The sequence below is a fragment of the Lissotriton vulgaris genome, chromosome 1_1, assembly GCF_964263255.1.
Source record: "Lissotriton vulgaris chromosome 1_1, aLisVul1.2, whole genome shotgun sequence".
Classification (NCBI taxonomy): Eukaryota; Metazoa; Chordata; class Amphibia; order Caudata; family Salamandridae; genus Lissotriton; species Lissotriton vulgaris.
Window position 1 is genome coordinate 604,340,044 of NC_141685.1, and position 18,122 is coordinate 604,358,165.

The 18,122-nt window shown below is 43.4% G+C and overlaps 1 protein-coding gene across 1 annotated transcript in view; it reads left to right on the top strand.

Moving 5' to 3' along the window:
- The window catches only part of LOC147747552 (calcium-activated chloride channel regulator 1-like), a 371,942-nt gene that overhangs the window by 108,374 nt on the left and 245,446 nt on the right, over window positions 1-18,122 (top strand). Inside the window, exon 5 of the mRNA XM_086954114.1 lies at window positions 13,183-13,360. Coding sequence (XP_086810240.1) covers window positions 13,183-13,360 — 178 coding nt within the window. The remainder of the gene's footprint in view (window positions 1-13,182; window positions 13,361-18,122) is intronic.

Here is an 18,122-nt window from a genome sequence, read left to right on the forward strand (position 1 = left end):
ATACACTCAAGAAGATGCACAAGTTGGTCCTACTTGGTGTCTTAGAAGAAGAGATGGTACCTATTGATGAGCTATTTGGACTAAGTTACGCATGGGGTCCTAACTGTGAAAATTGTTCTTTTTCTTCAAACACACATATACATTCAGAACAATTTATCTACTTAACTCTACTAAAACTGTCAGTTTTGTGAAATTGTTTAAAAATGCTTGACAGAATAACACTTGCACAAAATCTAACTCAGATCTTCAATCAACTTTGAATAAAAGAAGAACTAGCAAGTATATCACCCTAATGCTACAGCAGTGAACTGCAGTTGGAACTAAATTTAAAACACAAATTACACATTTTAAAGCTGCACAAATCTCGATTTCGGGTAAAACATATACCTGTATAATCATTACTTTTCATGAAGGAGTAAATGTTACATCTAGACACTACACCATCTACTTTAAAAAATACAACTGGATGGGCAGAGTGTAATGATAGCAACTTTATATTCAAGCAGAGATTACTGTTAAACTAACACATTCTTCTCTTCTCTTTCTTCAACCAAAAAACTAGCAGAATTGATACTAAACAAATGGAATGCTACTTTTCTGGAACTTCATTCGGCCTAATAAGGGCAATATTTTTATAACAAATTTCAAATATTGTAATGTAGTTGTTCTTGGAAGAAAATAACAGAGTTAGCACTAAAATGGAAACATAGATGAAAAACTACTGTCCAGAACAAACATGTACTGAAGAGAAAATGCAGTTCTGCTAATCTTATTCATCTGAGTAATATTTTTGGATATTGTATCTATTTTTCAAAACTTAAAGTGGATCCACAGAATATTGTAAGTAGAATATTATAACTAAACATATGTTTGAAGAACAGCTGGAAAACTATAAAAGATGACAGCCCTAATATACTCTACTCCTGATTAATGGATTACCAGATTTTATGACGTAATTCGATCTATGGAGAGTGGTGCCTTTATATGCCTTTTCATATACCACAATAAACAATGTAATTGTATTATAAAACTGCAATATCTATTATACTATTTAAGAAATATAGATAAAACAAAGGGGTAAATGTTTGCAATGAGTGTGATGCATAGTAATGCTAATTTGAAATAATGTGCTATGTACTTCTTTTTTTTACAGTCCATATGACAGTTTTTCCCCCCCCACTGTTCGATATACATGGTATTTATAGTGTGAAAGTATGGAAGCTGAGAACAGTGAAGGAAGGCAATACGACAGAATTCAATGGGCCCAGATTCACAAAGAGCCTCTGCACTTTTGGTGGAGGCCCCACAGGCCTGGGAGCACTTCAGTACTGCAGTTCCCCATTGCGAGTCCCCGCCAAAAGTGTGGGCCCCCGCCACGACTGCGGGGCCTCCGTCACGAGTGCGAAGGCCCTTTTTCAATCGGCCCTAATATGTATAATTGCTGTGCAATTATATAAATTTCTTCTGTTTCATTATTAACACTAGCTTTTTTTATTACAGATTATTATTGTTTAATAGAGTAATTTATAATATAAAACTTTAACTTCTATTTACCTTTTCTCTCTTTTTACATATATAATGGACTTTTTTTTGCAGTAATGTAGGTAACTAATTACATTTTGTTTCATTCACACACCATCCACACATATACTTTGTACACATAATTAATTGCACTTAAACATAAATGCACACTAATGCACACACTGAATCATACACTGACATACCTAAGCATACACCAAAGCAGACACTGACACACCCAGTAAAACACTAATGCATCCAATAACACACCTAGAATCTCACTGACGCATAAACTAACACAGCCAGGACCATACAAATGCAGACACTGAGCCACCCAGGAGTACATTAATGCAGACACTAGCACACCCTGCCAAACACTAATGAGTCTAATAGGACATGCAAACACACATTAATGCATACACTAAGACATACATGCATACACCAATATATACACTAATACACACAGGGGCATTCCTACATATACACTGAGCACACTTAAACATATATCAATGCAGACTCTGACATACATGGTCATGCAACAATTCAGACACTGAGACACCCAGCCAAACACTAATGCATCTGAAAAGACACACAGGCACACACTGATGTTCAGACTAACACAGCTAGGTACATATTCATTTAAACACTGATACACCCTGAGATATAGCAATGCATAAACTGACAGACCTAAGCATAGAGTAATGCGAAGACTCACACAAATATTGACATACTAATACAGAGACTAAAACATTCAGATATACACTAATGCAGACGATGACACAACTAGGGACATACCAATGAGACACTGATACACCCTGCACATAGTGATGTATGCACTGACACTTCCAGCCCACACTGATGCATGCACTCATACACATGCACATACTGATCCATACACTGCCACCCCCAGGTACACACTGATGCATAGACGGAGACACCCATGAACATACTGATCCATACTCGGACACACCCATGCACATACTGATTCTTACACTGACACACCCATACACATACTGATTTATACACTTACACACCCAGACACACACTAATGCCTACACTGGCAGACCTATCCACATAATGATCCATACACTGATAAACCCATGTGCACACTGATGCATATACTAACACAGCTATTCAAACACTGATGCTTAAAATGAGATAGCCCTGCACACATTGGTGTACTCAATAACACATTCATACACTCACTCATTCAAACACAGCAACACTCTGGGACTCACTGATACATACACTGACACACTCATAAACACACTGTTGCACTCTCAAACATATTCACCGACTTACTAATAAAACAGTATAGCAGTCTGAGACTCATACATATGCTAACACACATATGGACATATCATTCCATTTACTAACACATTCCCAAACTCACGTATACACACACTGAGACACCATAGCAGTAACTGATATATACACTGACATAGCCATGCACACACTGATATACTCACTGACATACTCATCCACTCACTAATAAAGGCACACACTCTGGGACTTAACAATACGTACACTGGCACAGACATAAAGATACTCATGCACTCACTAACATATTCACACCCTCACTCATACATAGAGTGCAACACTTTCAGACTTACTCATACATACACTGACACTCTCATAGATACACTGATACACTCACTAACATATTCACCCACTCATACAGACACTGCAACACTCTGGAACTCACTGATATGTAATATTAGCATTTGTAGAGTGCATAGCTACCCTGGGAATTCCAGCGCTAGTGGCTAAACTGAGGGGTAAGTGGGTGGATTATAGGGAAGAGTGCTGGAATAGCCAGGTTTTGAGGAGTTTTCGGAATGGAAGATGGCGGTATTCCGAGCATAGGTGTAAGGGTATTATGTTCCAGAGTCTGGCTACATTGTAGGAAAAAGATCTTCCTCCACTTCTTGCCCTTCTGATTCTAGGGATGACTGCGAGATTGAGATTGGAAGAACAGAGGCATTTTCCAGGGTGGTATAGGGTAATAAGAGAGCTATTGATAGCAAGCCCCTTCCCCACAATGTCTTATGGGCTAAACACAGAGCCTTAAACTTGACTCTTTCCAAGACAGGTCGCCAGTCAAGGGTCTTCAGGGCTGGTTTGGCTGACTGTTTTTTCAGAACCCTCCAGCAACACTCTAGCTGCGCAGTTCTGTGTGACTTGAAGCTTCCTTATTATTGCGTTGGGTGCTCCTAAATAGAGAGAGTTACCATAGTCCTGGCGCGATAGGACCAGGGCCTGTATCTGGGTCCTCCTTGCATTGAAAGACAGGAGAGAGAGAGCCTTTCGAAGTAGTTTGATGGTGCCAAATCAGGCCCCTGTTTCTCTCATAGCTTGGTCTTCAAACTTAAGGGATGTATCCAACCAGATCCTGTTCTTAGGGGTTGGGGCGTGGCCCAGGCAAGTGGGCCATATTTGTCTGAGATCCATGCTGGAGGTGTTACCCAGAAGCATTAATTCAGTTTTTCCTCAGTTTAACTTAAGGCAGGATTGCTCCATCCAGGAGACCACTTTCTCCAAGCAGGTTTCAAAGTCAGAGGGGAATGTTTGGGGTCCATAGAGGGTGATTACCAGCTGTGTCTCATCTGCATAGGTGATGACCTTTATCCCATATGGCAAGATGATATACGCATGTGGTCGCATTTACACATTAAACAATGTGAGGCTCATGGAGCATCCCTGTGGATCTATGCAGCTGAGCTCTAGGCTTCTTGAGGTTCACTCCCCTGAGAAGACCTGAAAGGTTCTGCTGTCTAGATAGGATAGGATTGGATCCTGGGTGCCTCACCTGAGACACCCAGCCTCCTGATTCTCTCCAGTAAGATGTTAAAATTAACTATATTGAAGGATGAGCTCAAATCTAGGGGAAAACACTGACACAGTCATACACTCACTGATACACTGACTAATACATTCAGCCACTCACTCATATATTTTTTGTTGCATATATTTTGCCCTCATTCTCACTGCTTTGTTATAACCTTTTCTGTTATATTTACTATTTAGCTTCTTTGTTTTCCATATTGTCACTGCTTTCGTCTTGCTTTTTCTAGTATTTACAATACTTTGTAATTGTCTTTGCCAAAATGTATCTACTTTCTCCTTAGTTTTGCCATTTTTTGAAACTATCTATTCACTCTTTTTAAAATAGAATGTGAAGTAGTAACAATGCAGGAGGTTGGCACTGAGTCTGATTGTAGGACGGTTTCTGTGAACAATCTTCCACAACATTGAAAAAAACTATAGATATTCACTGAAAAAAACAAAGGTTACAGGGACATTATACTTAGAAAATTGAATTTAAAAACCCTAAAAACTCACTGAAAAAACAAAGGTTACAGGGACTTTATAGTTAGGCTAACATTTCACTCATACAAAACCAAAGAAATGTAGCAGTTATAGTTACCTGAGCAAACTATAACTTGTGCTCCCACAATGCACTGCTTATGACCTCACATATTGCATCACTCATGACATGGTCGGTGACATCACTGATGACATCTCAAATAACATCACTGATGACATCATCCAAACAACCACTCACACCCTCATAGTATCTGTGAAATAACCAGTCACATACCCACACATACACCCTGATATGTGCATTCACATACCCATACAACCCCTCACGCACTCACTCCCAGATCAATTCAAATACTCCCACAACCGTTCACTAAGCCAAATGCTCACTGACATACCCATTCACACACCCATACACGTACTAACACACCAACTCACTGAGTCATGCAGTAACTCGCACACCGAGTCACTCATGCACACAGTCACTAACACATCCACTTACTAACCCAAACAGACTCTGACACACACACTCACTTATCCATAGCGCTACTCACCCAGCCACTCACTCACCCATATAGTCAGTGACTCAGGCATTAACTCACCAACTCAAACATCACTGATGCTGCCATCATTCACACTTCTGTGCAATAACTCAGACACTAACAAACTCACCCATACAGTCAGAGACAGACCCTCAAGCACACATATCAACGTCCTCACCATACAGCCATTCACACACAGACTTACTCACCCATACAACCACTGACACAGTCACTTAATCAACTATGCAGTGACTTAGACACCCACTTACTTACCGGAAGAGTTACTCACACATCCACTCATTATCCATCTCAGTCACTGACAGAGTCACTCATTTATACATACAACCACACATGCACCCACTTACTCACCAATACAGTCACTATCAAACCCAGTCACTCACCCAAAAAAAGGAGTCAAACACCCACAAACTTACCCAATGCAGTCGCTTGCACAGCCACACACTTTCCCATACAGCTACTGACACAAACACTTAATAAACTATACATCCATTTATACAGCCACTCACACAGCCATAAACGTACAACCCTTTACACTCACTGGATGATGTCAGCAGTGATGTAATTTGCGATGTCCTCAGTGATGTCGCTGACTATGTCATGAGTGATGTAATATATGAGGTCACAAGCAGGAATCATTTTCAGGCAGTCTTCAGAACAGATGGGCGAAGCAGACCCAAACTGGTGTACTACTGCAGGGCTGTATTAGGACTGCTAAGCCACCAGGTATGGATGTGGGTCCCAGGGACTGTGAAGGTGGGGACTACGATTGCCTCCCATCCCAGAGGGATGCTTAAATAATAGTTTTTTAAAAAACATCTTTATTCCTTTTTACAATCTATTCCTGCATCTATTGACTATGCAAATCAATTTGGAATAGTTTTGACAGCTCTAAAATACCTTTGGCGTGCTTTCATCTTGCATATTCTGTCTTCAGTTGTTATTTAAAAAAAACAAACAGCAAGTATTGATGGTTTTTATTACTTGTTTTCTAACTTAGCATTAAAGTATCAGCCAGGCCAGGTAAAAACTGGTCAGATCGCACCACTATATGGTGGCCAGGTACAGGAGGACCCATTATTAACTACCATGAGCAGCAAGAAGGGACTAGAAATATTGTGGGTGTCAGGTCCAGTGGGTGGTACTTGCTCCCCTTTGTCTTTTTCCTAGGATGGCTGGCTTTCTGAAAGATAAAAATGGAAATTTGCCAGGTTTTGGATTCTGGAATGCTTAACACTGCGTCAGGAAAAGGAAATGGCCTAAAGTCCTCCATAATAGTTTTAACACAGTCATGTTTTCTCTAAGCATAATGAGAAATAGGTCACCTGGAGTTAAATTGTGCTTGAAGTGTTTATTTCCTGTGTTTGCTGTCTCAGTCTTATATTGCAAAGAGAGAAACAGATTGGATTTTATATAACTTGCCAAATAAATCAATCAATAAATAAACAGCCTTGACTTGACATACCAGCCTGCCTTACAGCAATGCTTCTGTAGTTGAAATACTGGTGTTGCTGTGCAGTTTGCCAGAAGGGTGTGGGTATTGAATTGAAAAATGTTAGAGGAATGGATGGCCATCCCAAGATACCTACGATAATGGGTTGGAGGATACAATCACAATTCGGCAATTACTTGTATGGGGCATTGATCTCCAAATCTCATTTGTGTATTTGTGAGTGTTAGAAGGTGGTTCCGACCATCTGAGCCGCTTGGATTAGCTTTTTGAGCACCTAATTGTTGAGCTTTTCCTGTGGGAGAGTCTCATAAGTTGGGACTCACCCACAGTGAACTCATGATGAAAGAGACTGCATGTGCATTTTACTGGCTTGACTAGGCTGCTGCGCTGCAGCTGGAGTAAGGGGCACCGGGCTGGTTACATGCAGACACATGTGTACATGCGTTTGCACATGTGTAGGGTCTGTGCAGGGTAGATTCCTGGCATGCGCAGCCAAGGAGCAGGTACAGATAGACTGCTGTGGCAGGAGATATGCAGAGCTGGGTGGTGACATGGACTAGGCTTTATACATTGAGAAGAAACATGCCAGGGAAAGTCAGTGTGCCTTTTTGAACAAACCCAGAGGCCTGGGCAGGAAGGAGGGTGCAGCGGTAGAGAAGAGTTGTGTTGCTGTGGAATGTATGACGTTACAATGCATACATTTACAACACATGCCTTTACAACGCAGTTTTTACATTGCAACATCCTTTACAACACATACATTTACATTGCGTACCACTACAACAATTTTTTTAAAACTACACTTACAACACATTCCATTACATTGCATTATACCTTTACAAAACATACCATTACAACGCATACCATTACATTGCATATATAGTAAGTGTTATTGTAGGGGTAAAAATTACTATTCTAACTTCAGGTGGTGTAACAGTAGAGTAAGTGTTGGATAGTGTAGGGGTAAAAATTACTATTCTAACTCCAGGGGGTGCAACAGTAGGATAAGTGTTAAATAGTGTAGGGGTAATATGTGTTGTAATGGTATACGCTGTAATGACATGCAATGTAATGCATGTGTTGTAGTGACATGAGATGTAGTGTCATGTGTTGTAGTGACATGCAATGTAATGGATGCGTTGTAGTGACATGCGCTGTAAAGGATGTGCGATGTAATGACTGCATTGTAAATGTAGTGCGATCTAATGGTTTCATTCTAAAGCTTGTTTCCCATCAGGCTCCAGCACCAGTGTTTCTCAGCAAACCACTGGTGCTGGAGCCTGATGACATGGGCAAATGGAAGGAAGAACCTCCAGACTGGCCCAGGACCCTGCCTGGCACCACAGGTGAAGACCAGGACCAGTGAGCAGAAGCCTGGGCCTCTGCACAGGGAGAAGAGAGGCTCAGGAGGAGAACCAGTGAAGAAAACTCTCTGCTGAATACACCATCTGTGAGACCAGAAGGGCAATGGAAAGTGCTCCCAGTGGCTAGGGTGCACCACCAGGAGCAAGAAGGGGCCAAAATGGAGAAGATCTGTCCTCTGGGGGCTGAGATATGCCCCCTAGAAGGTAGGCGACCTTTGACCTCTGGCCGGACTGATGACAAAGCGAGTTTGGCTCCACCGCTCGTCCAAGATATGCCCACGGGGTGGGTCAGGTCCCGGGGGCTGCTGCCATCAGAAGTAAAGTCGGGAGCGGCATCACACTCCCGGTGAAGAGGACTCAGGGGCCTGGGACCCAATCCCCTGGCGCCAACGTGAGTGAAGAGGAAGGGGGAATGCTGCCGCACTCCCCCGTGGCTGTGGGAAGGCAGGGGAAGTGCCCCCAATGTCCAGCCGGACCGGAAGGAGTCGCCGTGTCTGTCTGCCAGAGAGGGCAGACCAGAACAGAGGTGCTGTCTCCCGCGGCAGCACGCAAGGGTGCTGGCCGGGTGGGGAGCCGGCGGGAGCCGGAGGGGTGGGGTCTCGGACAGGACCTGGCCCGCAAAGGCAAGCAGCAGGAGTGGCTGGGGGTAGTCTCACCAAGTCGTGGAGCCTCACCTGCCATGAGGGGTTCGGTTGGGACCGGGCCCCCAACGGGATTCCCTGCGGTGTGAGACCGCCGAAGATTGAAGCGCGGCTCTCCCCAAGCAGCGGGGGAGCAGCTGCTATGTTATGCATGGAACGGGAAGTAGCACCCCATTATGCATTGCAGAGCCTAAACAGACCTGCATGGAAATGGCAGTTTTTCAGCTAGTGGTGGTCCCAGGATGAAAGGGTCGCCTCCTAATGCATGCAATTGTGCAGGGGGAGCTACAGGAGCAACGCAGCCTCCCCCGCACAAAGAGGAAAGTCCCTCCCTAAGTCTTGTGGGGACTTAAGAGAAACAGCCCCTCAAGGGCTCAGCCAGCAGTTATCAATATCAACATCCTGAAGCTGGAACTTTTGTTCTGCAGCTGGAGGAGTGTTAAATACTGCACCAAGGGATGAAGGGGTGAGTTGAGGATGTCTGGAGAAGGGCATCCGTTGAAGGTGAAGAGGTGTAATTGCACCAGAAATGCATTTACTAACGTTATTTCTTTTAGAGGGACTGAAAGTCACATGTTATATAAAGTACTTGTGTAAGGTGATGTCTTAAGCCAACTGGGGGTAATGTTGCTGGACATTCCTGCTAGGGTGTCTGGCTGTATTTGCGTAATCCTGTAATTTTACCTGTGATGCCTTTTAGAGGCTATGATTGCAATGCATTACAACTGTTATCAAATGTTATCAGCTATGAAACTACCTCATTTAAAGTGATGCCCAAACATGTATTCTTGCTACTGCGATAGGGGAGGGGCAACCCAGACTGTTAGATACTAAGATGTGTAGGTGCATACTGTATGGTCAGTATGAGACGCTCAGTCAGGGTTATGTGTCCCCAGGACAGGTGTACCTATTTTTAATGCTTGTTGAGATGATGGTGTGGGTCGCCACTGGGATAGTGTCAGTTGGCAAGGGGAAACACCAATGACAACGATGAAAATACATTGCGGTGCTATCGCACCGCGATGTTTACATGTTTACATTGCATTGTCGTTGGCATCGCAGCATTTTTGTGCGAATGCTACAACGGCGCGATGGCATTAACATTGCATGCAATTACAAGGCATGCAATGTTAAAATGGCATTAGACCGCAGGAACGGAACGGAACAAGGGAAAAGGGATGAAATACATCTAATACCACGAAGGATTCTTAAAAACTAATGGAAATAGGAAAACGGAGGGGTGAAAAACATCTAATACCATGAAGGAAACTTACGGAAATAGGAAAAGGGATGGGTGAAAAACATCTAATACCACGAAGGATTCATAAAAACTAACGGAAACAGCTACAAAACGGGCTAACATATAGCCTGACGGATAGCTATGCCAACTTTGGTGTTGTCAACCAGGGTTCGAGTCTCCTATCAAGAACTTCAAAGTGCAGCGCTACATTACATTTTTATTAATGTATTACGGATGGATGCATGGATAGGTGCTGGATGGGTGCATGGATGGGTGTATGGATGGGTGTATGAATGGGTTTATGGATGCATGCATGGATGGGTGGATGAATGGATGGCGGGTGGATGGATGTATGGGTGTATGCATGGATGGCTGGACGAATGGATGGAGGATGGATGAATGGATGGGTGTATGCATGGATGGGTGGATTAATGGATGGCGATGGATGGCGGATGGATGAATGGATGACTGTATGGATGGATGCATGGATGGATGGATGCATGGATGGGTGGACGAAATGATGGCGGATGGATGAATGGATGGGTGTATGCATGGATGGGTGGATAATTGGATGGCGGATGGATGACTGTATGGATGGATGCATGGATGGGTGGATGAATGGATGGTGGATGGATGAATGGATGACTGTATGGATGGATGCATGGATGGCTGTACGAATGGATGGAGGGTGGGTGAATGAATGGGTGTATGCATGGATGGGTGGATGAATGGATGGCGGATGGATGAATGGATGGGTGTGACAGTACACACTGAGCACAAATTAAACATCAAAGTATTCAACGTGGTGAATTCAAAATTCAGATATAGCAAGTATCCGGAAATGAAGGAGAGAAAAAAATTCTCCCAACATGTGGCCTCTGTCCTCCTCATTCCTAAGCATTGTGCTGTTGTATACGCTCGGTTTGGAAGTTATCTGAAGAGCCTGATCTTGTTCCAGACATCCCCTCCCTCAAACACTTCTATCCTTCTAGTGACTTCTTCCTGAACCTTGAACTTGATGCTTTGATCGCCATCTCCACTTCACCTGGACTTATGGGTTACAGACTGGACTCCATTCCTCCAGGCACGCGGGGGCATGTATTCTGCTGTCCTGGCAGACCAGCGCCTGCTATTTATAGCTCCCAGCATGCATGGGGAGGCCTCCGTGCCTCCAGAGGAGCTGCAGCCACGGCGGATGCTCTGAAGGCACTGTAAGTTTCCAGAGTGTCCTCCATATATCAGGCGTACATTCACCAAACTTTTTTATGCCTCAAAAGCAAACTTAAAAAACAAAATCAAAAATATGGCTCTGACTCAGAAATGTTTCCCAGAATGTGAGGGTCATTTTTATTTTTCGTTTTCGAGAAGGCTTTTCCTCGTGGCTCCGAAATGGAAAACATGTACATCAGGCTGTCCATCCTCAATAGGGCGGAAAGTCTGAAGTATTTAAACTGACAGCCCAAAGTCAGTTATATTAAAGTGTTTGTCAGCAGAGCCATAGGGGGCATCGCGGCAGAAGTATCTGCATGACGTTCAGGGTACTGTGCCAAATTTGTGTCGGAGTGCCCTATCTGCGGAACTCTAAATAACCCTATTTGAACTTTTTCCCGCTCACTTTCACTCATTTCCTTTCCATCTGACTGCAGTCCCACTTTTGGTAAAACCAACCGCACCCGGTCAGTGACACGAGAATATCCCAACCCTCTATCTTTTTTTGTGTCCTTCTGTCCTCTGTTCCCCTCTATTTTCGTGCCCTTCTGCCCTCCACTTGCAACATCGCGTTGTCATGTCGCACGATGTTAAATCGCAGATGTGACACGCGATCCAATGAAATTGCTGCATTTGCGTCGCAACTACGTGCGATGGGATAATGGCCGGTGTGACGGCCATTGCGATGTAATTGCGGCGATTTGAAGTTCCGCGATAACGGTGTATGCGACGGATCGTCATACAACCGTTGGCAAGGCCCTCGCTCCAGGTTGGTTTAACCCACTGCATTAGGGGGCAAGATAATGTGCATACCTGGGAGTGGTGGTACTAGACCCCGGTGGGAGGGGTGGAGATGTTATGCAATGTCACAAAGTAATTCCATCAGCTTATGTATATTTGTAAATTGGTGCATAGTATTGAGTAGTGTGTGTGTCTAATAAATGTACTCTTACTTTTATAAAGCAAAGTACAGACTGGACAACCAATTATTGAGTGTTATTTCTGCACCACCTGTAATGGCGATTACTAGCCCACACCACCTCCCTTGAGTACGCCTTAGACTGCTCTGCAACGCTGCCCTCTGAAAGTCAGGCGCTACGCTAAGGTGTTTGGTTCCAGTGAAGGACAAATGTGACATGTTATTTGTGCAAGCCTCTCAGATACTGCCTCGTTTTCCAACAGTGAGGTTCTTCATGAATAAGGGTATGGGCATATTTATGGAGTGGGAAGAGCTGGAGGCTTTCTCTCAGCAATTTTGTTCAAACAAGAGAAAGAGAGAGGGAGAGAGATCGAGAGGGAGGTTATAACAGGATCATTTTTTAAGGAAATATACATCTAGTAAGGTTTGAAATGTGCGAGGAAGGTTGTTTTTGGTATTATTGTCCCAATTGATCGTCAGTTAGGGCTAAGGTTTGGGTAGCTGGGACAAAGGAACAGGATTTCTATACCAAGTAATAAGCTGTAACAGGGACTCCTGAGGATGCAAAATGTGGGCTTCATCTTGGCTCTGTATTAAAGTGACCTTTTTCGCAAACTCAGAAGCAAGCCTGCTTAGAATACCCATCCCTAAAGCAGCAAAGGTTAGGCTTTAACTTGTTGATGTTGACTTTCACTTCTGTTGCTTAGGTGGACCAATCACACTTTAATCTGAGCGGGGGGGGGCAATTCAAAGGATCAAACTTTGGTTTTCATTAAAAATTCCAAGTGAATGTGGTGTTTGCAGTGCAACCGAGGATGCACTGTCTAATTTATTTAATGTAATTTAAGTAAATACAGTTGGTAATGTGAAATGTGTTTCTTTGCACTCCAAATATTTAATCCAACTTTCCCTTTTTGTTTTTCCCCTATTGCATTATTTACAACATCCTTATTTTAGATGTGCAGCAGACATCACAGGCTCATCAGTATTTCATAAATGTGAGGATAATTTTTGCTCATTTCGGACATGCAGTTCTGACCCTCACATGGGGATTTATAATAAGGGATGCAAGTTCCTGCCTGATAAAAATCAAAAGGCAACAGGATCTATAATGTACATGCAAGCTTTGTCTTCAGTGAGTATTTGTTTTGTAAAACTCATAGTACTGAAATCTAATAATCATGTGGCGTATGTGAATACTTGTAATTTAGAAAAGAAGAACTGATATCACAATATTTGGAAACTTGTATTCTACAGCAATTAATATGGATTACACCATGCATATTTGTTATTCATTCAACATAAATAAAAATCTAATCAGTACAATTTCACCAAAACAACAAAAATCTAATGAAGAAAACCAGAAATATGAATTTCTACAGATTATTATTTTTTTAAAACTTTTTTTTAATTTTCATTATTTATTAAACAGTTGTGATAGTGCAGTGGGCGGCCAAAGGCTATATTGCAAGCATTTCCAATGATGAAAAGTATAGAACCATGCATCAAATAAACAGTTGCGATAAATGGGATAAGGGGGAAGGAGATTCATGTCCAAATCTGTCCTGCGCAGTACAACTGATGGAGACACACATATTTCACCATGTGACATATTCCATTTAGCCCACTTGTAGTCCCATTTCGAGGGACAACTCCTGTGTTTAAATATGTCTTTCTCTGCGATCATCGTGTTGTACATATCATTAGCCCACTTTTGGTATTTAAGTTGTTCTCCGGTCCCCCACACCTGGGCGATAGTCCTCTTAGTCCCCGACCCCAAACAGGTTGTGAAGAACTTGGGAGTACGATTGGATCAGGAGCTCTCGCTGAAGCAGCATGGTTACCACATTGTGGGCTCCTGTTTTCAGGTGATAGGCCTTTTACGCAAAGTGTTTCCCTTGCTTCCTGACTCTACCAGGAAAACATTGGTGCAGGCTCTCGTCCTTAGTCGTCTTGACTATTGTAATGGGCTGTTGTTATTGGCAAATGAGGGAGTATTAGCCAAACTCCAAGTTGCGCAGAATACTGCTGGCAGGCTGGTTTGAAACGCCCCCCCCCCTATATCTTCTTCCAATCTCCTTTGGACAAGCTACATTGGTTGTGCGTTCGCCAAAGGATAAAGTTTAGGACGTGTTGTCTAATTCAAAAGAGTCTCAACGGACTACGTCCCTCATATCTGAGAGACAAATTTGTACCCTACAATCCTGTTCGCTGCCTCAGGTCTAGTAACCAGCTTCTATTGCGTGTGCCTCATGCAAAGGAGGCCAGACAGGGAGGTAAAGCTCTATCAGTGGTCGGGCCCACATTATGGAACAAACTCCCCTTGGTGCTCAGGCAATGCCCGGAACATCTGCTGTTCAGGAAAAAGCTTAAAACTTTCCTGTTTCAAAACTAACTCTTCTTAAATGTTCTCCCTGATTGTGATTGTGGTGTTCTTAGGGCGCAGAGATACTCCTTCGGGAGTTGATTTGAGTGCGATATAAACCCACAAATAAATAAATAAATAAATAGCTAAGACAAACCCCAATGAAGCCCATGTGCGCTCAGTGTGAGTCAAGTCAGTAGCCTCCCACATGTTCAATTAACAAAGTCGCGGGAGTAAGTAATAGTTTTCCCGCATATCCTCGTAAGCATGGTGACAATTTTCACCCAGTATGACTGAAGGAGTGGACACTCCCATCTGTTTGGAAAAAGGTATCCTCAGTCGTGCACCCTCTAAAGTACCCCGGATCCAACCGACGTCTCATCTTAACCAGTGTATGTGCCGCTAAATGCCCCTAAATAGACTCTATGTAGGATTTTGAGTTGAATCAGTCGTAGTCGCATTGGAATTACAACTTCTTTGGGTGAGGAGAGGGCGTCTTGCCAATCATCATCTTCTAGATACCCTAAGCCCGATTTCCAATGGGTCAGGCTTATTATTTATTAGTCTGCGGTATGTACGTGGTATGTACGTGATATATGAGTGAAAGCAACAGTGGTCCTATGCAAGGAGGAATGTAGTCTAGGGATAAATATAGACACAATGGAAACTATATTGTAAATTGACTTGCCCAGCCGGGCAGCGGTCTAATATTTAATTTAACACTATTTTTAGAAAAATACCTTCAACAATTTCTTGGAGGTGGGTACAAGCCTGTGCCCAAACGTTTACAAATTGTCATGGTTAGCAGAGTGGATAGAGAATAGAGAAAGGTTTTTAGGCAAAAGATATTATATTCTGTGCATATAGTGATAACAGAATTCACATTCACACCATTACCTGAGTTATAGTAATTAATACACAACAATGTACGCTCTATGTACGTGATATAGCCTTGAATGCCAGGGGGTCTGTTAAGAGTCGGTCTTCTAGAGGGGATGTCTCAGGTACAGTCTCACCACTAGCCACTATGGAGGTCAGTGCATGACGGATTTGTAGGTAATAGAACGTCTCTGACCCTGCCATTTGGTATTCTGCTTGTTGCTCACTGATTGGGATCTTCTCATTGCACCTCCATGGGTCACCAACAGAAGAGATGCCCATTTATCAAACCCAGGACACCTACTCAAAATGCCGAGCTGTTCAGATTCCCACAAGGGAGTAAGTAGTGTAAACTTCTTATGCCACAACCAGCCTTTTTGTCACCCGTTGCCAGAGTGTCACTGTCTGGGCCGTGGGGCCAGGGAAGCATTGTTGTTTAGGGTTGGAGTATAGAGCACGCCGAAACCCCCTGAGACATTATCCATTTATCTGTGCGATATGCCAGCTCAGACAGAGGGGCAAAGACCCATTAATTAACCACTGCAAGTTGGGAAGCCCAATAATATTGTTTCAAGTCAGGCAATGCAATTCCGCCACCTTACCAACCCCTGGTCAATTTATGTGCTACAATGCAGGAATTTCCCATAAGAGATTTTGACCTTGCACCCCACACTAACAAAATAGGCATCTGGGACCCTGTATGGGGTGTTCTGTAGTGTAATTAAGAATCAAGGCATCGCCAGCATTTTAAACAATGCCATCCTACCGAGCAAGGTAAGGGACAGTGACCGCCAATGGAGCACTTCATTGTGAAGTCTTGTCAAAGGAGCTTTAAGATTGTGGTCATAGAATAGGGCGGGGTCTTGCATAACGTAAATATAAAGGTAGCAGAAGCCATCAGTGGCCAACGTGATATTAGTGCCCCTTGGCATTCATGGTACAGAACCCAGAAGCATGAAAATCACAGATTTTGTCCAATTGATTATCTACTCGCCTGGGCACTGAATATAGCAAAGATATGGAGGATCCTGTGAATCAATATAAATAGTGCTGATAAGTATAATAGAATATCATCAGCATAGAGAGAAATTCTATCTTCATGTTGGTCTTTCCACTTCAAGCCCCTGATCATGGGGTCCCCCCTTTACCCAGGTCACCAGAGGATCCAATATTAGGGCGAACATGAGGGTTGACAAGGGGGCAACACTGTCTGGTCCCCCGTTCTTGTCGGAATTTTCGAGAGGTATGTTGATTAACGACCACTTAGGCCGTGGGGCCTGTGTACAATAATGTGACCCATTTTATAAAGTATGGGCCAAACCCCAAACGTTCAACAAGAGCAAATAGGTAAGGACACTCAATGGTGTTGAACGCCATTTTAGCTTCTAGGGACAGCAGGGCAGAATCTTCCTGGATAGTAGGAATTTTCCCCATCGCTCTATGTAGTTGTCTGAGATTGAGGGCCGTGTCGCAGCCTGGCATAAAGCTCGATAGATCTGGGTGCCCGAGTTTACAGATAACAGGAATCAAATGGTTAGCTAACACCTTGGCGAAGATCTTAACCTCACCTGTTAAAAGAGAAATTGGGTGATAAGAGTCACAACCATCGCTGGTTTGCCATGTTTGTGATGACGGCCATTGAGGCTAACATCAAATCTTGGGGTAGGGCCCAGGTGTGAAAACTCTCTAAATACAGGGCACGAAGAGTAGGTGTTATCTTGGAAGTCACTAATTTAAACAGTTCGATTAGGAGCCCATTTGGGCTCATAGCTTTACCTGCCTTAATTCCGTGTATAGCAGTCGATATTTCCTCCTCAGTTAGATCCCCTTCTAAGGCTTCGCAATCTTCTGGGGCCAGAGTAATGATAGGAATAGCATCCAGAAGGTCCCTAGAGTCCTGTGGAGTAGTACAAATAATGGAGGAGTAAATGGAAGCAAAATGAGAGGCAAAGACCTCTGCAATTTGTTGAGGACTGTTCACTATTGTTTCTATATCGCTTTCGATAAGGGGCACTCATCTCTGTGTATTCTCTTGCCTCTACAACCACGCAAGTAGTTTTCTGGTGTTGTCGCCCAACTCATACATTTTATGTCTACTAGCTTTCCGTTTTTAATTAGCTGTCTCCGTCGCTAACTGTTGGTAGTCCTGTTGTTTGCCACGTAAAGTGTGGGTACGTTGCTCATCATCATTTGTCGCTACCTCGTCCTCCAGGTCGCAAATCTCACACTCCAGAGACTCCAGGCATGCCCTCAGTTCCTTCTTATGCCCTGCCATCAATGATAATGCCTGACCCTTAATGACCGCCCCAAAGGCTCCCCAAAAAAACCTGACTGGACTGAACTGTGTATGTGTTTTCAGCGTAGTAGGGATCCACTTCTTTCAGAAGGGCCTTCCGGATATGCAGAATTTTCAGGCTCCATGAAGTTATAGACAGGGTGAGATGGCTACAGCTCTGGGGTAGAGAAAACTGACAGGGGAGTGATCAGAAATACCGCGTGCTAGGAATTTAGCATTGTTGAAATGTGAGAGATCATTGGTGTGGGTAAACAAGTAATTAATCTGGGACTGGCTGCCATGGGCGCCGGAGTGGAAGTTAAAATTCAGCGTCAAGGGAGTAAAATGGCACCAAATATCAACATGGCCAAAGGCCAA